Source organism: Acomys russatus, chromosome 19, assembly GCF_903995435.1.
Source record: "Acomys russatus chromosome 19, mAcoRus1.1, whole genome shotgun sequence".
Classification (NCBI taxonomy): domain Eukaryota; kingdom Metazoa; phylum Chordata; class Mammalia; order Rodentia; family Muridae; genus Acomys; species Acomys russatus.
Genome location: NC_067155.1, coordinates 6,568,451 through 6,594,405, shown reverse-complemented (window position 1 = coordinate 6,594,405; position 25,955 = coordinate 6,568,451). Strand labels below are relative to the sequence as shown.

Sequence of the window (25,955 nt, the reverse complement as noted above, 5' to 3'; positions counted from 1 at the left end):
TGAGCATATACAGGGGGAGGAGGTCACCCTCAGTCACAGTCATAGGGGAGGGGAGTAATGGGGAAAAGGGGGGAGGGAGGAATGGGAGGATACAAGGGATGGAATAACCATTGAGATGTAATATGAATAAATTAATAAAATATATATTTTTTTAAAAAGACTTGAGCTGGGTGTGGCGGCACATGCCTTTAATTCCAGCACTAGGGAGGCAGGGGCAGGTGGATCCCTGTGAGTTTGAGGCCAACCTGGTCTACAAAGCGAGTCCAGGGAAGTCAAGGCTACACAGAGAGACCCTGTCTCAAAAAACCAGGAAAAAAAAAGAAAGTTTAAAGACTTGATCCGTTTCCAGTTTCAGTTTGCTTTCTTTCTGTTTGTGGTTCAAGAGGTGAGCTCAGCATCCTGCTCCATCTACCATATCTGCACGCTGCCTCTGTCCTGCCATTATGAACTCTAACCCTTTGGAACTGAGCACCAGATTAAACTCTCTTGTAAGTTACCTTGGTCATGGTGTTTTATTGCAGCAACAGTAAAGTAATGCATAAGCTGGTAGCAGAGAGTTGGTTGTTGCTGTGGAGGCCAGCTTGGTTTACAAAGCCAGTCCAGCACAGCCAAGGATACACAGAGAAACCCTGTCTTGGAAAAAAAAAAAAAAACAAGGGGAAGAAGAAGAAGTTGGATTCTATAAACAAGCTTAACAGGACATGCTAATGTGATCCTGGAAAGCAGTTCTGAGACCAAAGCGGACTGAAGAAACTTGACTCAAGAGGTTTCAAGGGAATCAAGGAATTTAACTGTAACTGGGATAGAGACCACTCCTGCAATATTTGGGCAACTGACCTGGCTTTATTCTGCCCATCCCAAGAATTTGTTTGATGCTAAATTAAAATGTAACGGGCTAATTTCTTTGGTGGAATCAAAATAATATCGAATCTGAGTTGTGGTTGTTTTTCACGCATGTTTGTCAGATCTACAATGAAAAAGAGGAAGCCAATGAGCAGCACTCCATGGTTTTTTGTTTTTTTGTTTGTTTGTTTGGTTTGATTTGGTTTGGTTTTTGCTTTCTTCTTCTTCTTCTTCTTCTTCTTCTTCTTCTTCTTCTTCTTCTTCTTCTTCTTCTCCTCTGCTTTCCTTCTTCTTCTTCTTCTTCTTCTTCTTCTTCTTCTTCTTCTTCTTCTTCTTCTTCTTCTTCTTCTTCTCTTTTGGCCTGCAGTTCTGTCCTACTTGAGTTCCTGACTTCCTTTCAGAATCATCAGTGACCTGGGAGCTGTATGGTGAAACAACCTTTCCCTCCCCCGCATTGCTTTTGTTCATGATGCCTCATCACAGAAATAGAAAATTAACTAGGACAAGGTGTTACGGTAACCAGCATGCTCCTCCTTGTCCATGATGAGACTGACATGTGTGAGAAGATATTTTATTGTTAGTAGTGCTTAGATGTGTTAGCAAATTTAATCCAATGCGTATAAAAGATTTATACACCACCAACAAGGGGTTTACACAGGCTTGTAAATATGAGTTGGTTGGAAACTAATTGATACCATCGGTTACATCAGCAAGGAAACACTGAAAGCATGCACGGATGAAGTCATTCATGTAGATTAAAAAAAATAGCATTTGTCGCATCCCCACACCTATTGATCATGACCAATCCGCAGAAGATTAGGGACAGAAGAGTTTTTCTATCAGAATAAGATTATACGTTAAGACTGAAGTTGACATATTTAACAACGATAACTTAGGAATCTCATCTTAAATCAGGAAGAAGGCAGCGCTAACCCTTCTCTGTATAAGTTGTTACGCTTTGCCCTTGAAGCCCTAACTGTTGCAGTGAGGTCAGTAAGTGAATTAAAGGTTCAGATACCCAGGAAAATTTTTTTCCTTTTTTTTATTATTAATTTATTCAAATTACATCTCAGTTGTTAGCCCATCCCTTGTATTCTCCCATTCCTCCCTCCCTCCCGCTTCCCCCCCCACCTCCCCTCCCCTATGTCTGTGACTGAGGGGGACCTCCTCCCCCTGTATATGCTCATAGGGTATCGAGTCTCTTCTTGGTGACCTATTATCCTTCCTCTGAGTGCCACCAGGCGTCCCCATCCAAGAGACATGGCCAAATATGGGGCACCAGAGTTTGTGTGAAAGTCAGATCTCCTTCTCCACTCAACTGTGGAGAATGTCCTGTCCATCGGCTAGGTCTGGGTAGGGGTTCGAAGTTTACTGCCTATATTTTCCTTGACTGGTGCCATAGTTTGAGGAGGACACCAGGGCCCAGACCCGCCTGTAGTTTTCCAGGACGCTCTGGATCCTTCTATTTCCTCATTCTCCCGGGCTTCTCACACCTAAAGTCTCAATAGGATGTCCTCCCCTCTGACCCACTTTCCGATACCCAGGCAGAATTACAAGTGCCAGATAACACAGAAATTAACGGCTTTTTCAAAACCGACTTTGTAGGACTAGGCCAAAGGCATAGTAAACTGGCTCAAGATGGGTTCATTTACGTAAAGGCAATGAACACTGAAATCTAAAAATATGTCCGAGTCACACATCAACTTTAGACTCCACATAAATGATGGGTCTGCTGGTGTTACGAAGTTGCCTATGGTGTGATTATATACTGAAATTAGGAAATGCCATTCATACCAGAATTTATGGGAAAGGATATTTATGTTTTTCCAAATTTATTATAAGAGTACTATATTTTACATCATTTCTACTCTTTCTTCTTTCCCCAAGTCCTCCTATGTCTCCTCACATTCCTTTTCAAATTCATGACCTCTTCTCTAATTATTATTGAGAAAATGATGTTTTCATATCCATGTAAGCAGTATCCCACCAGAATGTTCCTTCAAATGCAGATGTGTTGCTTGCAAGCCTTTATATTTCAAAAAAAAAAAAAAAAACTACACAAAGAACATGTGCTGAAAGCTGAGAGTTCAAAAAAAAAAAAAAAAACTGTGCTGTGCCACCATTTACATTAGGCTCGTGTTGTATATTTTGGAATCTGATTTTTGAGCATTATTTTTTGCTTTCTCAGCCAACTTTTTTATTTTCAGTAGAGAAGACAATGACTCATGATGCAGGTGGAGAATGGGATAGCATATCATAAAGTAAAATGTTGCCTATCGGGAGGTTGGGGGACAGAAGATACACAGATTAGGTCCCAAACCTGACTGATGGGATGGGATCATCCCTCCCTCCAGTCACTGGGGGTGGGAGGAGAGAGCAGTTAATTAGCTAAAGTATACATTTAGGTGAAGAGATAGCATCATGATTTGATCTAGAAGACCTCTTCGCCACGATACCCAGATGTCTCCTTACACTCAATTCACATTTGCTCCCTGGATAGTCTATGAAAATGGTTCCCCGCTGTAAGCCCCAGATTTAAAAGAACCGCATGAAGTCCTTGGACTTATTCCCAGGTCTTCGCCATCGTGAAAGAAACACTATTTTCTCTCCTGGCTGCATGTTGGGTTCGTCTTTGGCTGTGCTGAGCTTCACACAGCAGAATGCCAAGACACACGAGGACCAAGGCTGACACCCCAATCCTGATGAGATTCTCCATTTTGTAATCCCGGGCCTGTGAAACTGGAGGTTGTAGAAAAAGAGGTCACAGAGATCACGGCAGATGAAAGTCACCCCAGGAGTCTGCTTACCCTGGACAGGACTTAAGCTTCTGTATTGACTCCTGAGGATGAAAATTTTCACTCACCTGTCTTGGGGTCTGACATATTGGGTGATGTCCCGAGGGGCTGAGCAGCTTCTAAGAACCAAAGGGGGGAAAAAAGTATGATGTGCGAAATACTTAAAACCAAAGGGTTTCTCCTAGGTCCTGTGTTTTGTTTTCTTGCTTCCTCCTTCCTCTGAACTATTATTTTAGAAGAAGGAAAATTTTTTTTAAAGCTAAGTCAGGCGTGGTGGGGCACACCTTTAATCCCAGCACTTGGGAGGCAGAGGCAGGAAGATTTCTGTTAGAGGCCAGCCTGGACTACGTAGTGGATTCCAGCCAGCCAGGCCTGCATAGTGAGACCCTCTCTCAAAATCCCCCCCTTCTCTCATGTGCAGGATTCAGAGACCATTGCAGAAATCTACAACTGGTCAAAATACAAAGAACAACTGACCGTGAGGCGTCTGTTCCTAGCTGATACAGTTACAATGCATCCTCTACACCTAAAGCTCAGGAAATACCACAGAAGAGAGTTCAGAAAGTGTCTAAGGACCAGAGGACTAGGACATCTGCTGTGAGATAGTATCTTCTATTTATGGCAAGGGGTTGCACCCATGACCTCAAAAAAAAAAAAAAAAAAAAAAGAAAAACACACAATTGCCTAAACGAGAACTGAATGATAACATCAGTTGCCACATCAGTGTGGATGGGTGAAATCTCACAAGATTCCCATCCTTAGATTAGGAAGCTACAGAGAAAAATTCAGTCTTTCACAGAGAGGAGCCCCAGGTAGGTTATCCAATCCCAAGTGGGGAGCCCTATACACAAATACATATGAGCTACACAAAATGTAAATGTAGCATCGTATTTATATACAGCAGGGTTTTATTTATATATACATGCAAGCAGCATAATACTTAAAGAAAAGGTCATGATTTGAGAGAGAGTGAAAGATACACATTGAAGGAGCTTGAGGAAGAGAGGCAGGGGTATAAATAATTCTAATGCAGTTCTTATGTGTGAAATTCTTTTTAAATTTGAAATAAAAATTTAAAAAAGAAAGAAGGGAAAGAATTTGAAGTTTTTATTTATGCTGGTTTTCTGTGATATTTTTATAAAATAGTCCAATCTTCTTAGCTTTTATTTGCTTGTTTGAGACAAAATCTCTTTCTGTAGCCTTGGATGTCCTAAAACTTGCTAGGTAAACCAGCTAGTCTTGAACTCACAGAAATATGTCTGTCTTTGCATCTTGAGTCCTGTCATTAAAGGTGTGCACCACCAAGCCTGACAAGTCGAAATGTCTTAATTTATTTTCCTACTCTGTTTCTCTCTCACTCCCTTCATCTCTCTCTCTCTCTCTCTCTCTCTCTCTCTCTCTCTCTCTCTCTCATTCACTTATTTATTTATTTATTTTTCTTTCTTTCTTTCTGTACATCTGTCTGCTGTCGTTGGTTTTCTTATTTTCTTCCTTCCTTCCTTCCTTCCTTCTTTCCTTCCTTCCTGTCTTCTGTCTTCTTTTCTCTTTTTTCCTTGTCTGTGTGATAGAGTTTTATGTAGCCGAGACTGGTTTTCAACCTACTATGTGGCCTAGGATGACTTTGAATTTCTGACCCTCCTGCTTCCTCTTTCTGAGTGCTGAGGTTACAGATACCAATGACGGCTCCTAGTTTATTTAGTGCCAGAGTCTCCTGCAAGCCCTACAATGACTCTACCAACTAAGCTCCACCTTTAGCCCTGTTTCCTATGTGTGGTTTTTTTCCCTTTCCTGTACGTACATTACTCTCCTCACACAACTTCATCCAGTTCCACATTAACCCTCCCTGTTCTGTAGGAGGTTCCTACTGGTCCCCTCACTGGATGCTTCGGACTCACTCTCATCTTTGCATTCAAAATTTGCATCAGAGTCGCCTTATAATAAAGTTTTCCTGAATTTCACTGAAACATATAATTAGAGGCAGTGAGTGAGCCCTTGAGCACAGACAGAACAGACCTTAAGTTCCATAGAGGGATTTTGGTGTGACCACAGGTAGGGTGGTGGGTTTCAAAAACTACAGCATCTTTACGTGTCCTCAAAAGGGAGGGCACAGCACTCCTATAGAATTCTACCTGATACTGCTGAGCTAGGAGATACTGATCTTAGACACAGAAAGGAAGGAACTGCTCTCCCCTTGCTCATTTTCAATGATTGACACTGCCAGGTCCAGGGGATACCATTGGACCTGGCTTCAGTGGGAGGGAGAGTGTGACAGGGAGCTGTCTTAGAGGAACAGAGATGTGGGAGATGCTGAGCATCTTTTTGTGATCCTGTCTCTAAGGACTTGGATCTCTTCCTGCATTTGCTGACTCTTATCCCACCCCACTGCCTGGTCTGCTGGTCCTGAGACCCTCGTCCTTCATCCTGGCCAGCACCTCCTCTCCCTCAGCTGCTCCTGTGCATTTTCAGTCTCTGAGTGGACCCACTAGACTCCTCAGATATAATCAGGATTTTCACAGGGTCACTAGGTACTGACTGCTTGAAGAAAATGTTGTGTACACCAGAGCATCTGTATCAGCTCCTGTGGGGCTGCTTACAGGGCCCAAGGGGAAGTTGGCTTTGAGAGTCTAACTTGGTAAAACAGACTAGGGCAGTGCATAAGGTTAGTTCCTCATCCTTTAGACAGAGAAAACCTTTCATAACCTATGTTAGAGCAACATTGAAAAGTTGGGTTCTCTCCAGGGTAAAAGGTGAGAATCTTGCCAAGTCAGCAGTGAGAGCTTCCTAGACAGCCCTAGAGGGAAAATGGCCTGAGGATTGAGAAGCTGGCACCTGTCCAACACCTGTCCCCTCACATTCTACCTGCAGATGCCAGGCCCCCCCCCACTCTGGGGCTGTGACTTATCCTCTTACTTCCTGGGATTCCCTTAGGAAAATCAGGGTCCCTGCCAAGAACTTACATTGTGAACAACTGATTGAGTCGATGATGGAGCTCTCTCACCTGACACATGTATTTCCAATGGATCGCTGGGTTCCGACCACACCTGAGGGCTGTTGACATGATAGCCATAACATCTGAATATCCACCTCTGGCTGCAGGTCACAGGGCCCACAGGAAATCGGCCTTGGAATTGTCCAGTAGAGTTTATAAACTCTGAGTCAAGGATCAAGTATGGCTTCTGTTCTCCTTCCTTAAGCAAAACAAAGCTGCTAAATTTCAACTGTGAGGCACACTGAAGGGTGACAGTCTCCCCTGAGGTCACCACAATGCTGGACTGGGTGGACAGGCTGGGTTTGCTATAGAGTCCTAGGAGAGAAAGTTGTAACATGTTAAGTGGGCTTATACAGGCCACACGTTGCCTTCCAATGTTGGGCTGTGAGACAAGGGCACTCCTGAGGGCAGAGCCTGGGGCTAGGTGTTCTCTCACCTGTCACTACAAGTTCTAGAGGGTCACTGTGCTCTGACCACCCAGTGGGTGTCTTATAATAACAACGATACTTCCCTCCATATCGTTGTTCAATTGATGGGATCAAGAACTGAGCCTGGTTTGCAGCCTTCAGTGTGTTCTTTGTGCGCCAGGGATGTGGCCCTCCCTCTCTATAAAGCCGGTATTCCTGGGAGCCTGTGGACACCTCACATGAGATGGTCACTTGGTTCCCTCTGGTGACCACTGATCCTGGCTGAACACTGAGGGTTGGCTTATGGGGATTCCCTGCAAAGAAAGGGGGGCGGGGCTCAGTCATAGGACACCCTCCTCAGATCTCAGACTTCAGCTCTTTTTTCTTTTTTCATATTTTATTAATTATTCATATTACATCTCAATTGTTATCCCATCCCTTGTATCCTCCCATTCCTCCCTCCCTCCCGCTTCCCCCCTACTCCTCTCCCCTATGTCTGTGACTGAGGGAGACCTCCTCCCCCTGTATATGCTCATAGGGTATCGAGTCTCTTCCTCTGAGTGCCACCATGCCTCTCCATCAAGGGGACGTGGTCAAAAATGGGGCAGAGAGAGGAACACTCCTTCATTGCTGATGGGAATGCAAACTAGTACATACTTCAGCTCTTTCACACCCCAGGTATCACCTGATGTTCTCAAGCCCCACTGAGCAGCAGTAGCTTCAGATCCCCAATGAAGACTCATCTGGAACAGCTGGACACACACTCACCTGCCAACACTGAGATCCATTGGCCCAGATTCAGCCCTAGAAGAAAAGGAAAGACACTTGTAAGAACTTGGCCCCAAAGGCCTACCTAGGCATGCCTTCCTTTCACTGAAACCTCCTATGCACCCTGGAGTTCCCTGCTTGGCTAGAGTCTGGCTGGGTGCCTCTGTTACCCCTTCTCCTTGCTGGGTAGTGGTGGCGCACGCCTTTAATCCCAGCACTCGGGAGGCAGAGGCAGGTGGATTGCTATGAGTTCGAGGCCAGCCTGGTCTACAAAGTGAGTCCAGGACAGCCAAGGCTACACAGAGAAACCCTGTCTCAAAAAAAAACCACCAAAACCCCTTCTCCTCTTCAAATCTTACCCAGAGACAGCAGAGCTGTGAAGATAAAGGTCATCTCTTGGTAGGTGCAACTGTACTTATGGAAGAGACCACGGTGTCTGACCAGATAGACAAACAACAGGAAGTATGAGATTTTTTAGAGAGAGACTGGATGTCTGGCATCACGTGATTGTTTCTTCAAAATATGGACAGGAAGGGAAACAGTCCTCCCTAGGCAACTGTCTCTTGCTTTCCCCAAGGCTGTGGCTTGGATGGGCTCCAGAAATCCTTACAGAAATGATCATCTCTCCTAAGCTCATTCATTCATAGGGTAGCAGCAAATAGACTATTACTTTCCCTTGCTGGCCTTTTTCAGGGAAGGGTGGCTAAAGACTGATCCTTCTTTCTTAAAACATCCATGGAGAATCCACTTTCTCAGCTCATCCATCCACAGCACTTGGGGGAGGGGTGAGTGATAATCCATCTTCTAGCCATAAAAAAAAATTCTTCTAGGAAGATGCAGGTGGATGCAGAGTACATATGTACAGCACTAACGGGACTCCAGTAAGCTAATTATAAATTATATTATCTTATTAACATGAAAGGGGAAGTAAGATGTGATGAAGGGTTCAGAAGTGTGATCCAAGTAGAAGTATGAAAGAGGAAGAGACTATCAATTTGAAAGTTGGGGACATGGAAGGAGCTGGCAAGAGAAAATTAAAAGGGGAGTGATATAATTATATTGTAACTTAAAAATGTACTTAAATGAGCAAATAAGAGAACCACCAGCTCCCCATTCGGGTCTAGCTGACATCTCAAAGCAAGAGAGAGAGACATGGCGGCTCCAGCTAAGGCTGAGAACCTGTCCCTGGTGGTGCAGCAACCTGGGGTCCTCCGCCTGGAGAACTACCCACTCCTCAAGCCAGGCCCAAATGAAGTACTACTACAGATGGACTCAGTGAGGATCTGCAGCTCAGACGTTCACTACTGGCAGCGTGGCTGAGTTGGAGATTTCATTTTGAAAAGGCCAATGGTGCTTGAGCATGAAGCTGCTAGAACAATCACAAAAGTAGGAGAGATTGTGAAACATCTAAAAATCAGGCGATCCAGTTGCCATGGAGCCTGGTGTGTTCCCCCAAGAAATAGATGAATTCTGTGAGACTGACTGATATAATCCGACACCGCGCATCTTCTTCTGTGCCACACTCCTGCGTGGCGGGAACCTCTGCTGGTTCTACAAGGACAGTGTTGACTTCTGCTACAAGCGAGGATTCCAAGATGGCGGTGCCGAACGCGAACTGTATCTGTTCTACAGGGAGGGACTCTACTGGGAGTCACAGACCGCAAGAACTGGAGAGCACTGGGTGAGAGGGGTGCGCACAGTGCAAAATTCTGCTACAAGCTTCCTGACAGTGTCACCTTTGAAGAAGGGGTCCTGATTGAGCCTCTCTCTGTGGGAATCTATGCCAGCCATCGAGGCTCGGTTTCTCTGGGGAAGAAGGTTCTTGTGTGTGCAGTTGGGCCAGTTGGGATAGTCAATTTGCTTGTGGCAAAGGCGATGGAAGGTGCTCAAGTACTGATGACTGGTCTATCTTCCTCTTGGTTGGCTAAAGCTAACAAAGTTGGAGTGTATTTTACCTTCCAGATTGCCAAAGAGAGCTCTCTGGAAATTTCCAGTAAAGTGCGAAGTCAGCTGGGAAGCAAACCAGAGGTCAACACTGAATTCACAGGAGCAGACTCCTCCATGAATATGGGCATCTACACCACTCACTCAGGTGGGACGTTGGCGATTGTGGGAAAGGGCTCTGAGATGGTCAGTTTACCCCTAGTGCACACAGGCTGTGTGGGAGGTGGCTATCAGAGGTGTGTTTCAATACTGTAACATGTAGTTAATGGAAATTTCCACGCTTGCTTTGGACGCTGAATGTAAGGCCCTTAGTTACTCATAGATTTCCTCTAGAGAAGACTGCAGGAGCCTTTGAAACAACCCAAAGGGAGTGGGGCTGAAAGTTATTATCAAGTGTGACCTCAATGACCAGAACCCCTACATGTGAGTTGATCTGTGCCCTCAGCCCACCACCTCAGCATCTAAGGGCTAAATGGCTAGGAAGGGAAGGCTCTTGGTGCAGAATTTTCTTCTGAATGGTAAAAATAATTAGCTCATCATAAGCAGAGAACCTTAGAGGAGTTGGTGTGCCTTAAAGACAGAAGTGGGGATACCTTGGAGGAACTGTGTAGCCAGAATGAGATGCTTATACTGAGGAGAGTCTAGTACAGAGCAGAGTTTGGCAGACAGCTGCTGGGAGCATCCTTCTTCCTCTGGTACCTTCTTTAGGTAGAGGGCAAAACATGCCTTTGCTGTCCATGTTCCACCGTGGCTGCCAGGGAGTGGGGCTGACTTGTGAAGAAACAACTTCGTTAAGATAGAAGTGGACACATGGCTGATCTTTTCATCTGGATAAAGGGTTGTCAGCTGTTCAGAGAAAGAACAGCATTTCTCAAGCAGAGTGTCATTTGGCTTGAGGGGAGTAAGAAAAGAACCTTGCTGGATCCAGGACAAAAGCTGATCAGGAGAATAAAATAAGTCCCATGTGAGGCAGCTTACATTTTTGTCAGATGGAGAAAGAATGGGGGCACTCACCTCTTCCCAAAGGCACCTCTTCCTCAACTCCAAGGAGCTCCGTCATTACAAAATGGAGGACTGCCTTCCCAACACTGCTCATTCATGATAAGGAGCAGTACCAGGGGCTAGGCAACCAGAAGACTTCCTCCACCTTAAGATCTGAAGTCCTGCCTAACTAATACAAGAGGACCACCAGAGGGCTTGAGTCCCCACTCAGAGGATGAGCATCCCTCCCAGGCTCACTCACAGGTGACTATTACCTCGTGCCTCTCCATTATGGCTCTCAGAAAATGTCCCCCTTCTCATAGCTTGGTAAGGCTGGCGATATCTGTTGGATGGATATCACAGAACTCACTCATCATATCATATTCATCGTAGATAGTGCTTTTCTATATATGATTTGGGTCTAACACCAGCCAAAGAGCACGCATAGGATGTACCTAGGCCCCATGCACAGAAACAGGTGTGCAGCTTGGTCTTCATGTAGGACTCCTAACAACTGGAGCAGGGGATGATCTGCGACTCTGTTGCCTGCCTTTGGATCCCTTCCCCCTCTTAGGGCTGCTTTGTCTAGCTACAATAGAGAGAAAGTACCTAGTCCTACTGCAATTTCACATACCAATGCACTTTGATATACACTCCAGACCTCGCCTTCTCTGAGCAGAAAGGGAAGGGGACAAGGGAGGGTAGGAGAGGGGGAAGGAAACTGCGATCAGGATGTAAAGGTACCTAATTAATTAACTGGGTCCAAATCACACCCTTTGTTTTTGTTGTTTGTTTGTTTGTTTTTAAGATTTTTATCTATTAAGCATGTAATATTCTGCCTGCATGTACACCTGCGCACCAGAAGAGGGCACCAGATCTCACTGTAGATGGTTGTGAGCCACCATGTGGTTGATGGGAATTGAACTCAGGACCTCTGGAAGAACAGACAGTGCTCTTAACCTCTGAGCCATCTCTCCAGCCCCACACCCTTTGTGATCTTAAGGTAATTAATCAAGAATAAGTACACAGTAACTGTGATGGAACTTGGGCTGCGGTCTGTAATCCACCTCTTCAGCTGCAGGTAGAGGACATGTGAAAAAAGACAGCTGGAGAGGATCATGGCCAGTACCCAAGCTTTGGCAAACTGCTTCACATAATAAATTCTGTCGCTGGTGTCGGGAAAGGATGAATTAGTACCTTGTAGCAAATACACCTTTTTAATTATAGTCTTTGTCAGACTAAGGAGGCATACTTCTTTTTTTTTTTTTTTTTTTTTTTTTTTTTTTCATATGCCTATGAATTACAAGCATACTAAATTTTAATCCAAAGCTTTGTATGTACTTCCCAAGTAAGCATGTTTTTTTAATGTAATGAGCCACATGTACAGACTTTCTGATTTAAAAATATTTTTATTGCATTAAATAAAACCTACTTAATCACAGTGTACTTTAAAAAAAAAGATTTATTTGATTATTTATACAGTGGTCTACATGTACACCTGCAGGCCAGAAGAGGGCATCAGGTTACATTATCGATGGTTGTGAGTCACCATGTGGTTTATGGGAATTGAACTCAAGACCTCTGGAAGAGCAATCAGTGTTCTTAACCTCTGAGCCACCTCTCCAGCCTCAATCACAGTGTACTTTTAAATACATTATTGGACTCAGCTAACTGTCTCTTTATTTTTAATTCCCATGTCTGTGTTTCAGAATAAAATGTGAGCCTATAAACATTATACAGAATATTTTCCTTTAAAACTTCAAATTCCTTAAGATTACTCAGGTATGTTAGACATTTTATATTTTTCAAAAATGTCACTTAGGTGCTAAAGGTTTTTTGATTTGAGAATAAACGTTAGCATCAGGAACGGTGGCTCATGCCTTTAATGGAAGCACTTGGGAGGCAGAGGCAGGCGGATCTCTGAGTTCAAGGCCAGCCTGGTCTAAACAGTGAGTTCCAGGCCAACTAACACTACATATTAAAAAGACCTTATGTCAAAAATACAAAACAAAGCAAAATGAACTTTAGATCTGGGGGGGGTGGGAAGTATGATTTGGGCCTGTAGGGGCTCACAGAGACTGAACTGACAGTCAGGGAACCTGCATGGGTCTTACCAAAGCCTTCTGAGTCTATGTTATGTTTGTGCACCCTTGCCTTCTTGTGGAACTCTAAACAGTGCACACAGGGGCTGTCTTTGAACCATTTGATGGAGCTGGGGACCTTTTCCCTCCCACTGGGTTGCCTTGTCCAGCCTTTTTTTTTTTTTTTTTTTTTTTTTTTTTTTTTTCTTTTTCTTTTTCTTTTTTTTTTTTTCTTTTTCTTTTTCTTTTTTTTTTTAATATATTTTATTAATTTATTCATATTACATCTCGGTTGTTAGCCCATCCCTTGTATCCTCCCATTCCTCCCTCCCTCCCGCTTCCCCCCTACTCCCCTCCCCTATGTCTGTGACTAAGGGGGACCTCCTCCCCCTGTATATGCTCATAGGGTATCAAGTCTCCAGCCTTAATATGAGAGTTTGTGTCTAGTCCTATTGCAACTTGATACGTCATGTTTGGTTGATATCCCTGGGAGGCTTGCCCTTTTCTGAGGGAAAATGGAGGAGGAGAGGATAGGGGAAGGGGCTTTGAGGAGAGGAGGGGGAGGAAACTGTTGTGGTTAATTTATCAGTATGGCCTAACAACGTTTATTATTAACCCTATAATTATTATTACGGTGGTATTTTCTAACCCGTTAGCACAGACACCTGCTATATTTTAAAATAGTCTTAGTCAACCTGGGGCAGGGAAGATATTAATTCCCTAAAACTCCCTCCCATATGGGGCAGGTATCCCATACCATGCCCCAATCCCATGCCATCTGCTTCCAATAATTTCTATCAAGCTGCATCCCATCCATAATCCCATATGCTTGCTAATTATCATCATCTGAACCAAATCTCCATCTACGCCAGCCATGTGCTTCTCCTCCACCTAACCCATGGCACAGCCTTCTGATTCCTGTTCTCCTCAGGTCTCTTCTCCCAAGATTCTCTCTGTTTCCCAAAGCCCAGGAACATTAGCCACGCCTATCGCATTTGCCCTGCCCAGGTGTGATGGCCCTTTATTGGTCAAACAGGAAGTCTCTTAAGCAAAGTTACACAGCAAGCAATAATCAGCATCACCATATATCAGACCAACCTCCTACAGGAAACTGTGGTCAGGAAACTCCCAGGATATGGGAGAAAAGTTTTGAATTGTTTTATCTAGCCAGGTGGTGGCACAGGCCTTTAATCCCAGCACTTGGGAGGCGGAGGCAGGCTGATCTCTGTGAGTTTGAGGCCAGCCTGGTCTACAAAGTGAGTCCAGGACAGCCAGGGCTACACAAAGAAACCTTATTGCAAAAAAATAAAAATAAATAAATAAATAAATAAATAAATACTTTTTTTTATCTAATTTAGCTAGTTTTGATAGTCTTGAGCAAGTATTTACAGCTTCAGAGAGGTCACTTTTAGCTCTAGCATCTGGCTAACTAAGTGTTTTACCTGGAAAGTCATTTTTTCTGTATAAGAATCATAAATTATAATGGAGACTACATTATAATATTATATTATATTATATTGTATTATAGTATATTAAATAGTATAGACAAATATTATATAACATATTGTTCTATATGGATAAGCTCATAGTATATAATAAGCAAGGGTTAATAAAAGTCAGAGTTATTTCCTTGAAAAAATACAACTTGGGACTTCCAAAAAAAAGCTCTGTAAGGGGCTGGAGACATAGCTCTTTCTTTGAAAGCACTGGCTGCTCTTCCAGAGGACATGAGTTCGATTCCCAGCACCAGTTCACACTGCTTATAACTCCAGTTCCAGGGATAGTCGACAACTCTGGCCTTCAAGGGCAGCTGCACTGATATGCACATACTCACATGCACACACACTCAAATAATTAAAAATAATTTTAAAGATCCAGGCACAGTCATGCATGCCTATAATCTCAGCACTTGGGTAGGCAGAGGCAGGGAGATCTCTGTGAGTTCAAGGCCAGCCTGGTCTACAAAGCAAGTCCAGGACAGCCAACATTACACAGGGAAACCCAGTCTCAAAAAACCAAAATAATAATAACTTTAAAGTAAGTAAAGAGAAAATCTCTATATGTTTAGCATCAGTAACTTGATAAGATTAGATATATACATTTCTTAAGAAATAATTAACACAAAATTAACCTTTAAGTTTCCTTCTACAGTCTACACTTTCTGTTGTTGCTGATTTTATAAAAATATGATGTTACTATCTACTCTCTTAGCAAAATATTCTTTAAAATAGAGTTTTACTTAGTTATTCATGCTGCATTTGAATTCATAGCCTCAAAAGACTCTGGCTTCAGTGCCTTGAGCAATCTGGTACTACGTATGCACCACCAAGCCTGACAGCAGTTGTCTAATTATACCAAACACGGTTGTTAACCATACAATGTATTATTCAATTATTACGAAGGACATGCTTCACACTATTGTTGGCCAATGAGCAAGTCTGGCACTATTGCAAGCAAGTCTCTGTATTAAAATACCTTCAAAGTGTCCTTTCCTTTATTCAGCTAAAAATTGTGCAGAACGCTGAGCATACCCAAAACTTCCCTGTCACTCTTTTTTTTTTTTTTTCCTTTTGGTTTTTCCAGACAGGGTTTCTCTGTGTAGCCTTGGCTGTCCTGTACTCTCGTTATAGACCAGCCTGGCCTTGAACTCACAGAGATCCACCTGCCTTTGCTTCCTTGAGTGCTGGGATTATAGGCCTTGCTTCCCTGTCACTCTTCAATGACATAATCAGAGAGTGTGCAGTGTTCCTGTTGGCTATAGTTATGGTGCAAGCTGAGTGTGCTTGAAGGCGTTTCACTTAATGACAATGGCGATCTTAGTGACACACACTGAGCATGCCCACATGTGAGCTCGCTTCCGTTATCATTATGCTGCAAGCTGAATATGCCCAAAAGAGCGTCTGCTGGCTGGCTATTGGAGATGTTGGGCCATATATTCCATCCCATGATCTTGCCAGAATGCCTCAAATTCACCTACTGTCTTCCTTTCTTGTACTCTGACCTTACATCAAGAAGCGCACATCCCTAAAGCTCTTTCTGACATGAGTATGTATGGGCTCCCTGGATAAAAACCCCCATGCCTTCTCTCTTCAACAACTCCTCTGCTCTCCTTATCTGCCGTGTGTAAGGCATTTCCTGGCTGTGTTTGGTTTTGGATTTTCACCTACTAAATGTGATAGAGTTACAAATCAATGAGTCAGCTCAAATGCTCTGCTTAAAGGCCCACAGGTTTGTTTGGTTTTGTTGTTGTTGTTGTTTTGGTTTGGTTTTGGGTTTTTTTGGGTTTGTTTGGTTGGTTGGTTGGTTTGGTTTGGTTTTTTGGTTTTGGTTTTGTTTTTACTAGTAACTCCCAACAGAGGGCATGAAGAAAGACATCTTCCCTTCATTCGGCCACCCACCCCTTGCATTGCTGGTAGTGGGTCTTGAGTTGGTATGCACTCCATTTTTATCCATTAATAAGTTCATGTGCTGCCATCTATTTGGGCTGCTGCCGTTCTTGGGTGATTGTGGGTAGTAATTTCGCAAACATGAGGAACCTAGAGACGGAAGTAAAGAATCTTTAGGTCGCTCTATTTTTAATGTATTTGTTTTATTAATGTATCTACTGGGCAAGAGAACGGATTTCAACACAATAGCTCTGTATATTGACATCATTGTACATTGCTCTTGCTTCTCCATCCACTCGATTAACCCCCAGTGCGTAAGTCCTCTTTCTTATCTACACATAACCAGGATACTCTCATGTCCTTTTCCGGATGTGGCAAGCATGACACACAAGAATTCCAAGAGTCACCAGAACCAAAGTAGCCAAAGTGATCCGGATGAGGTTCTCCACTCTGTGATCCTGGGCGTGTGAATCTAGGAAATGGACAAAGAAACCACCGAGGTCAGAGCCAACCTGAAAGTCCACACAGGGTACGCCCCTCCTACGGACAAGACTATACTCTCTGTAACTACCTACCTCCATATCTAAGGATTCCCCGTGATCAGGTGTTCTGTGATGGGCTGAGCTCATCCCAGGAAGTAAGGAAGGGGGGTGGTGGTGTTTGTACATCCTAATGAATACAAAATGTTCCCCTCGGGTGCACTTTATTATGTCTTATTTTTGTTAATTAAGGAAGAATCTTTTAAAGATTTATTTATTTATTGCATATGAGTGCTTTATCTGCAGAAGAGGGCATCAGATAACATTATAGGTGGTTGTGAGCCACCACGTGGCTGCTGGGAATTGAACTCAGGACCTCTGGAAGAGCAGGTGGCGCTCTTAACCACTGAGCCATCTCTCCAGCCCAATTAAGGTAGACTCTTAATGAGCACTTTCCATGACTCAGCCAGTTTCCTTGTGATAATTCAGCCCCACTATCCTCTGTGAGCTCGTAATTAATGAGAAGTGGTCTCCCAATTCAGAAGCAGCAGCACCCTCTTAGCTCTCTAAACATTCGGATCACAGGAACATGCAACCCAATTTCCAGATAGGTGAGTTACCATTGCTTCACCAGCTATCGCCCAGAGGTTAAGAGTCAAGGACCAGGCCTCAGGGGTTCTAGCACAGCAGCCATACCAAACAGGAAGTGCATCTGATCCTAGCCAGATACCCTGGAACTTCATCATTCTTTGAACCGCTTATTAACTGAGCATCCTTAAGTCAGAATCACAGTGCACCATACACAGAGAGACATAGATACACAAAAGGACATATGTAAATTCTAACTGTTGGCAATGCCGACGGGAAATACAATCTGCTTCTACATACAGAAATGTAAACACAGGGCCTGAATCAATGGCTCAGTGGGTAAGAGCATTTACTGTCTTTTCAAGGGACCTGGATTCCATTCCCAGGCCCTACATGATGGCTTACAACTGTCTGTAACTCCAGTCCTAGGTTATCTGATGCTCTCATCCGCTGTCTATGGACACTGCATTTATATGAGAGTTGAACCAGAGTCCTCTGGAAGAACAGCCAGTGCTCTTAACCACTGCGCCATTTTTCTAGCCACTACTTTTGAAAGTTTTAAAACAGCAAGTTTCTGTGTAAGTCAGTTTATGAATCACCAGTGCACAGAAGGGCACTAGTATATGACACAGTGTATGACTCACTGGCACGCACATATGGACACCAGAGATCAGCGTCTTAGCATCTTTTTCAATTGTTCTCCACCATATTTGGAGTGGAGCTTGCTGATTCAGCTAGAGTAGGTGCCAAGCAAGCCCAAGAAAGCCTCCTCTTACACCTCCCCATATCTGGGATTACAGCTGTGCTAAGCTTTTTTTAAGTATCAACTGTAGATCCTAACTCAGGTCCCCATGCTGAGCCACAGTTACAGAAAAGAAATTCTTGTGCCTAGAGAGGTGGCTCAGTGGTTAGATGCACTGGCTGCTCTACCAGAGGACCCAATTTGATTCCCAACACATATACGATGGCTCACAGCTGGCCTCCTATAGACAAGACTATACTCTCTGTAACTACCTATCTAGGATTCTCCTTGGTCAAGTGTTCTGTGATGGGCTGAGATCGTCCCAGAAAATAAAGAAGTAGTGGGATCTCAGGGGTTCCAATGTTTGTTGTTGTTGTTTTCTGAGCTCTGTGGGCAACTGCCTGTTGGGCAGTTCACAACCATCTGCAACTTTAGTTTCAAGGATATTATGCCCTCTCCTGGCTTCAGTGGGCAAGGCACATACATAGTGCACAGACTACATGCAGGCAAAATACCCATACATATAAAAAAATCTTTTAACCATTTTTAAAGGTTCAAAAACTAAAGGAACCAATGTACACAAGAGGAAACAGAAAATGTAGAATAGAAACAAATCGGCTATGCAAACAAACAAACAAACAAAAAAGGTGTCAGGCAGCGATTTGCACAGTCACTGTGGTGAGCAGCTGTACAGCCCCTCCTGTGTCTCAGTTGTGCACTGAATACGGAGGCCTGGGTGAGTTCAGAAGGGGCATTGCAGATTGGTACTCATGGCATGGGATGACCCTCTCACCAGCAGCATGCTTCTGGGTGCCTCAGCCTCACCCACAACAAGACCTTACTGTGACCATTATGGCCTGAGCAGCCATATCTCCTGACCTGAGGGCACTCAGGAGAACACTCCAGGCATGAGAGAGGGGTTGCACCGTCATATTCTCTCAGCAACTGGATAAAAGAGCTGCTAAGAGAGTGTCCCTGTGTGCTGCTCCCTGCTCACCCAGTTACCTGTGTTCTCTCTCGGCCCCAGCATCCTCTCGGACATCACATCCCACTAGCATGGTGTATTATCCCTCCTCTCTTCTTCCAAAACATTCTTCAGGACTTACCGGTGCCGGGGCATCACACAGTGTATCATATACTAGTGCACTGGTGTGCGCTGGTGACTCGTTAGTGGAAGAAACCGAACGGATTTATATGAGCAATGAAACCTTCACAAACCATTACTGTTCCCATACTGCGTTGGTGTCCTCCTATGCGAGGCTCAAGACTGTTGGATGCAATCCCATGTTCCAGCTCCACGTCTTATGTTTTTCTTTTTTGTCTTTTTATAAAAGACTGATATTTTTTTTTATTTATGTGTATGTTGAAGCTGAGTGCTGTGACGCATTCCTTTGATCCCAGGCAGCCTGGTCTACATAGAGAGTTCCAGGCCAGCCAGAGCTAGAGGGACCCTGTCTTAAAATACAAACTACAGCAAAACAAATAGTGTGTGTGTGTGTGTGTGTGTGTGTGTGTGTGTGTGTGTGTGTGTGTGTGTGTGTGTGTGTGTGTGTGTGTGTGTGCAGTTGACTACAGTACCAGAGAGGAAGTTAGATTGCCCGGAACTGGAGTCACAGGCAGTTGTGAGCTGTCCTAACTGGATGGTGGAAACCAAACTATCGGCTTCTCCAGGAGCAGTACACACTCTTAACCACAAGGTGTCGCTCTAGCTCCTGTTTCTTTCGTGTGAACAGTTATACGCAGAAACAGAAAGGGCTTAGGATGGAGGAGGTCCGAAATAAAGCTGCATTCTCAGATGCTTCAAAAGGTGCGAAATGAAGGGTCCTTGGAGACCGTGTCTAAGCAGCTTCTCGTGTGTAGATGAGGCCAACAATGGCAGGAGGGAAAAGGCTTTCTCATCTGTCACCTCCCAAGGTAAAGCCAAGTAAACACAGACCCAGTTCCTGTATGTTACACACAGAAAGTTGAAGTCACAATTATCGTAAACATCTGGCTGATAATGCTGAGCTGAGTTTTGTTTTGTTCTGTTTTTTGGTCTTAGACACAAAAGGAGACTGACTGTCTCAACTCTGGAAAACCAGAAAGTGTCTTCAGGGCTCTAAGGCAAACAGAGCAAGGTCTTATAATAACACTGTAGGTCCTGGCTACAAGGGAAGGGAGAACATGTTAGGAACGTGTCACAAACAGGAGCATAGGAGAGAGGCTGTACACCTTTTCCTGAGCTGAGGCCTCACCAGGGCAAGTCTCTGAGGACCTAGGCCTTTCTGTCGATTTTCTCAAACTTCATCCCTCCCAGCAACTGCCTGTTTCTGTCTTCCCTCCCTCCCCAGCCCTCCCATTCCTCAATCTTGGTGGCCAAGCAGATCCTGTTTTGAATGTGCATCCGTGACTGAAGTTTCTAAGTTCCTCATTTGTGCTTAGGTTAAGCGGCGTTTCAATGGGGTCTGACCACTCAGAGGAGAGGAGATGTGTACCAGAGCGTCTAGTAACCCCTAAAAATCATTCACAGGCACCTGCGGAGAGTCATATTCCCCCATCTTAAGCAGAGTACAGCCAATGACAGGGTGTCTCTGCGGATTGGGTTCTCTCCAGGCTATGGACCCTGATGGATTAGCAGCGAGAGTTCCCTGGACATCACCAGAAAGAAGATGGGCAGAAAGGGGCCACAAGGGACACTTGGTCCCTTCTTATCCCGTCCTGAAGGTGGCGCTGTCTCTCAAATTTGGTCTCTGCCTGGCTCAGGGACCGCAAGTTTTTGTTAGCCACATCCCCGAAAATAAAGACTCATAGAAATGTTATGGGGAAGACTCAAAACGTATTGCCCATGATGGTGCTCCCTCACCTGACACTAGGAGGTCCAAGGGATCACTGGATTCTGACCACACATATGGATTGCTCTTGTAATTGCCATAGCATCTGTACGTCCATTTCCGGCTGAGCGTCACAGGACCGACAGCGAACAGGGCCTGGAACTGCCCTTTAGGTGCATTCTGTGCACTTATTGTCCTGGATAGCTTGTGTTCTCCTTCCCGAGTCAAAATGAACCTGTCGTATCCCAGCGAGGAACCACACTGAACGGTCATATTCCCTCCTGAGGTTTCTGCAGAGCTCGGCAAGACTGAGAGGGTGGGTTTTCTGTAGAATCCTACAAGAGAAGAAGGCAGGCAGGTGTGGTGGCGCACGCCTTTAATCCCAGCACTCCACTCCGGGAGGTAGAGGCAGGTGGATCTGTGTGCTCACGGCCAGCATGGTCTACATAGCAAATTCCAGGACAGCCAGAACTGCATAATAGAGAAACTTTGTTTCAAATAAAAATCAAAGGAAGAAAAGAAGGAGGATGTGGAGGCTGTAATGAGTAAACTGGATCCCACATTGCCTTTTAGGAACTGGACACATGAGAGAGGGAGAGAGGGGGAGGGGAGGGAGAGGGGGAAGGGGTGGGAGGGAGGGGGAGAGAGAGACAGAGAGAGGGGGGGGGAGGCAGGGAGGGAGGGAGAGAGTATTGGGGAGGGAGATCCTCGAGTGTCCCCTTACCTGTCACCACTAGCTCCAGAGGGTTACTGAGCTCTGACTGGCCAGCAGGGCTCAGATAGTAACAACGATACCGCCCTCCATGACGGTCCGATAAGAATGAGATGGAGAAATTGACCTTGTTCTTGTGCTCCAGTGAATGCTGTCTGTACAAGGGTGACAGGCTTCCTGCTTTCTCCACATGGTACTCCAGAGCCTCGAAGTCTCCCTGGCACCAGATGCTCAGAGTTGTCCCCCACTTCACCACAGAATCTGGCTCAGCCCAGATGATGGGCACAGAGAGAGTCCCTGAAAAGAAGCCAGGGGCTGGTTCCAAGGACACTCATCCACATCTTTGTTATCAGGTCCAGGACCCTCCGGCCACCCCCAACATCTGCTGTTTCCCACCCCCACTGCCTGGGTGTGGGTGGAGGGACCTGGCAAAGCTGGAAATACACCCACCTGCCAGTACCGCTTTCTTGTAGCCCAGATTCAGCCCTGAAAGAGATTGTCCTGTGAGAAGTTCGCCCTGAAAGCCGAGGAGGTCCTCCACTACCTAGAGCTTCCGGGACCCCCTGGAGTCTCCTCATGAGCCAGGGCTTGTCTATGGGGATGGGGTCCTTCCCAGACTTAGCTGACTCCCCTTTTTACATCTCACCAAGGCTGAACAGGACAGTGAGAGTGAGAGTCATGCTGTCTTCCATCACCACCTACTCTTCTGCTGTGCGGTTTGAACAACAGTCAGGCAAGGTGTGGTCTGTTAGCCTGAGTTCCGGGAGACAAAGTTAGCACACCAACAGCCCCACAGGAAGAGGAATTGACCCCTTCAGGAGCTTGGTCTTTGACTTCCTGGAGCTGGGGCACAAACAGTGATGGCAAGAAGATTGTTGACACTTTAGATAGAGGGTCATTCTCTGCCAGGTTCATGGACATCTGAGTTCATGGTCTCATTTCAGTAATAATCAGAATAGGGCTGGAGAGATGGCTCAGAGGTTAAGAGCACTGCCTGCTCTTCCAAAGGTCCTGAGTTCAATTCCCAGCAAACCACATTGTGGCTCACAACCAGCTATAAGGAGATCTGGTGCCCTCTTCTGTAAATATAATAAATAACTGTAAACATAATAAATAAATAAATCTCTTAAAAATAATAATAATAATAAACAGAATATAACCCCCTGAGGTAGGAAGGGTAGCTGAGATCTCATCCCTTTGTCTCAGAGGACCATCATGAGGTCTCCTTCCTTCCTTCATCCTGTCAAGTATCTACACAGCACTCTGGGGTCCTTACCATGGCCAGCATCCTTCAAACTCTGGAGATGTTTTGAAGAAGATGCAGGTTGGTGCTTCAAAGAATACACACTGTTTCATCCTGAGTATGAACCCAAAGGGATGCAGAGGGCTAGGAAAAGAAACAAATCTATCATCAGCGCTTCGTGTGAGGGTTTCGTCAATTAGTCCTTTCTCGTTTACTTTCTTTTCTTTCCAAATCGACCTTGGTTGTTATCAGAGTTCTGAGGCTTACAAGTCTGGACCCCAAATGATCTCCAAATCCAGATTCAAGCACTTATCCTCAGTGGAACAAATAGATGGACAGATTAGTGCAAAGAAAGAGGGAGGGTTTCTTTTTTCAATGTGACCATATTGAAACTCTCTAACTCATATGTGAGGATACTAGCTTCCTTCCTGTAAGGAGGCTGTGGTTTTTATTTCCCCCAAACTTCCTCCTTCTGGTTTCATCATTTCTGTGAGATGTTACAGCTCCTCTTCACCCTCCTCCATGGACTGGTCATGTCACTTCTTCTTTCTCATCTTCACCCTTTGGTTCTTTTCTCAGTTTCTCTTCTCTCCTGACAACAAATCCTCACTTGATCATGTCTGCGTGCCTACACGCTACTGCTGACTAGAAAATAATTTATCTTTTCTGCTTGAAACATGAGAGATGTATTTATCAATAGCCTCCATCCCATACTCTACAAGGTGAGAAGATGGTGACAATCTCCTCTCAGGTTGTGAAGATCACGAAGTGCAAAGACGTGCAAATTTTTCAGAATAAGACCTGGGATTCAAAAGCGCTTGTGCCAGGAGTGATTCATCAGTGCCCTACACCTGCCCTCCTACTACACAGCATCATAAGATGCCATGTTGCATCCCCGGGTAGAAACCCAGGTGGCTAAAGAGGTGTAAAAGCATTATGTACAACACAAACTACACGCTCAGACTTTTATTAGTCGAATCTTATTATAGAAGTTTTAGCAAGGAGGCTGGAGAGAAAGGCTTGGGAGCTAAGAACACTGCCTGCTCTTCCAGAGGACCCACACTGGGTGGCCTATAACTCGCTGTTTCTCTGACACCAGGAGAGATATGGCATCATTTTGCAGCCTCTGTAGACAGAGAGAGAGAGAGAGAGAGAGAGAGAGAGACAGAGAGAGAGAGACAGAGAGACAGAGACAGAGACAGAGAGAGGGGGGAGGGAGGGAGGAAGAGAGGGAGAGAGAGGAGAGAAAAGTTATTTATTTATTTATTTATTTATTTATTTTTAGTTTTTTGAGACAGGGTTTCTCTGTGTTATCTTGGCTGTCCTGGACTCACTCTGCAGACCAGGCTGGCCTCGAACTCATCAAGGAGGTAACGTTTGACTGTTGTGACCTCGGAACTATGGTGCACCTTGACAGTGGTTTAGATAAGAACCACCTGTGTATTTGAACACTGGGTCCCCCGTTGGGGGCATTGGCTGGGGAGATTAGAGAATTTCAGGACACGGAGGGTTGCTAGAGGCAGCAGGTCATTGGACGTAGGCTTTGGTGATGTATAGTCTTGACCCATGTCCAGTTCGCTCTCTCTGCTTCTTGAGGGACTGATGAAACGGGATCAGGCAGTGTCCTACTCCTACAGCCTGCCGCCATGCTGTCCTCTCAATGGTGAGGTGTCTGACCCCATAGAACCATACGTGAAAACAAACTTTCCTTCATAAGTTGCATCTAGTTATGATATCTTATCAGAGCAACAGAGAAGTAACTAAGGCAAGCCTCTTTGTTCTATAAGGATTCCGTGTTGTAGGCCTTTTAAAATATATTTTATTAATTTATTCATATTACATCTCAATGGTTATCCCATCCCTTGTATCCTCCCATTCCTCCCTCCCTCCCATTTTCCCCTTACTCCCCTCCCCTATGGCTGTGACCGAGGGGGATTTCCTCCCCCTGTATATGCTCATAGGGTATCAAGTCTCTTCTTGGTTGTTGTAGGTTTTTTATTTCATTTTCCTTAGTGAATTATAGTTCATAAAAACATGAGTTTAACCACTAAGCACTTCAAAGTATGTAATTATACATCATGGGGTAAATTCTCCATGATACACAGCCTATACCTAGTTCCTGGACATTGTCACCATCCCAAAAGAGAACCACATACCCACAAAGCAGTAACTGCCTTTTCCCACCCCTCAGTTTGTGATTCCTACAACTGTGAAATGGGCATGTCCATTTATTTATTTATTTGTTTGTTTGTTTATTGTGTATACAGTGTTCTGCCTGCATGCACACCCACAGGCCAGAAGAGGGCATCACATGACATTACAGATGGTTGTGAACCACCATGTGGTTGCTGGGAATTGAACTCAGGACCTTTGGAAGAGCAGGTGGTTCTCTTAACCACTGAGCCACCTCTCCAGCCCAGGCATGTCTTTTTAAATTAGTTTTTAAAGCTAGTGTATAAAGCAATTCTGTTTTTGTAAATATTTATTTTTTTATTATTTTAAATTGCGTGAGTGTGGGGGAGGTGCACACATGAGTAGTGCGCCCCTGGAGGCCAAAAAAAAGGACACAGGAGCTGGAGTTACAAGTGGCTATGGTGCTCGTTATGGATGCTCAGAACTGACCTCCAGTCCTCTGCAAGAGCAGTGCATGTTCTCAACCTCTGAGCCGTCCCCCATACTCTGTCCTTACTTGTCCTCCTCCCAATAATCTTTCCCAATCCCCCTATTCTTTCTGTTTGTTTGTTTGGTTGTTGGTTGTTGTTGTTGTTGTTTGGAGACAGGGTTTCTCTGTGTATCCCTGGCTGTCCTGCACTCACTTTGTAGACCAGGCTGGCCTCGAACTCACAGAGATCCGCCTGCCTCTGCCTCCCAAGTGCTGGGATTAAAGGCGTGCGCCACCACCACCCAGCCTTCCTCTTATTCTTATGCTGTTTTATTTCTTCTTTCCCAAGCCCCCGCCTTCTGTAGATGTGTCTTACGGATGAAATGCGGTTATCATCCTCTATTGTTGAGCACATTTCAGTCATCTCATATTTATTGTATTATTATAGTATGAATCACAACATAATTCCTCCTAGAATGAACGTAACATACACTACATTGGTAAATCATCACGTGCTATTTAAGCCTGTTGAAAACTAAACTCTGGTAGTATAGAGGGTTCTCCTCTGCCAGACACTAGCACGTT

General features: G+C 44.7%; 2 protein-coding genes and 1 pseudogene across 2 annotated transcripts; 1 reads left to right on the top strand and 2 right to left on the bottom strand.

Annotated features, from left to right (window-relative positions):
- Nucleotides 1-3,010: 3,010 nt before the first annotated feature.
- Nucleotides 3,011-8,255, bottom strand: LOC127203480 (leukocyte immunoglobulin-like receptor subfamily A member 5). Its single transcript, XM_051162270.1, has 6 exons — nt 8,162-8,255; nt 7,803-7,838; nt 7,064-7,348; nt 6,637-6,942; nt 3,707-3,757; nt 3,011-3,582 (listed from the first exon to the last, which is right to left on the bottom strand). Exons 1-6 carry the CDS (start codon nt 8,193-8,195, stop codon nt 3,407-3,409), a joined length of 888 nt encoding a protein of 295 aa, XP_051018227.1. The 5' UTR covers nt 8,196-8,255; the 3' UTR covers nt 3,011-3,406.
- A 693-nt stretch (nt 8,256-8,948) lies between these two features.
- Nucleotides 8,949-10,173, top strand: LOC127203011 (sorbitol dehydrogenase-like; annotated as a pseudogene).
- Nucleotides 10,174-16,547: 6,374 nt separating this feature from the next.
- On the bottom strand, nt 16,548-22,329 carry LOC127203009 (leukocyte immunoglobulin-like receptor subfamily A member 5). Its single transcript, XM_051161825.1, has 5 exons — nt 22,172-22,329; nt 21,976-22,011; nt 21,538-21,822; nt 20,846-21,148; nt 16,548-16,666 (listed from the first exon to the last, which is right to left on the bottom strand). The coding sequence occupies exons 1-5, from the start codon at nt 22,215-22,217 to the stop codon at nt 16,548-16,550; spliced, it is 789 nt and encodes a 262-aa protein (XP_051017782.1). The 5' UTR covers nt 22,218-22,329.
- Between the last annotated feature and the right edge of the window lie 3,626 nt (nt 22,330-25,955).

Bases quoted from the DNA above. Each gene is read 5' to 3' on its own strand.
- LOC127203009 (XM_051161825.1), bottom strand. From the start codon at position 22,217: ATGGAAGACAGCATGACTCTCACTCTCACTGTCCTGTTCAGCCTTG. The intron at 21,149-21,537 runs GTAAGGGGACAC...CTTCTCTTGTAG, and splicing joins TCTGGAGCTAGTGGTGACAG to GATTCTACAGAAAACCCACC. The intron at 16,667-20,845 runs GTGAGGGAGCAC...TCCATTTCCTAG, and splicing joins CTTGGACCTCCTAGTGTCAG to ATTCACACGCCCAGGATCAC.
- LOC127203480 (XM_051162270.1), bottom strand. From the start codon at position 8,195: ATGACCTTTATCTTCACAGCTCTGCTGTCTCTGG. The intron at 3,758-6,636 runs GTGAGAGAGCTC...TTTGGTTCTTAG, and splicing joins ATTGGAAATACATGTGTCAG to AAGCTGCTCAGCCCCTCGGG. The intron at 3,583-3,706 runs GTGAGTGAAAAT...TACAACCTCCAG, and splicing joins TATGTCAGACCCCAAGACAG to TTTCACAGGCCCGGGATTAC.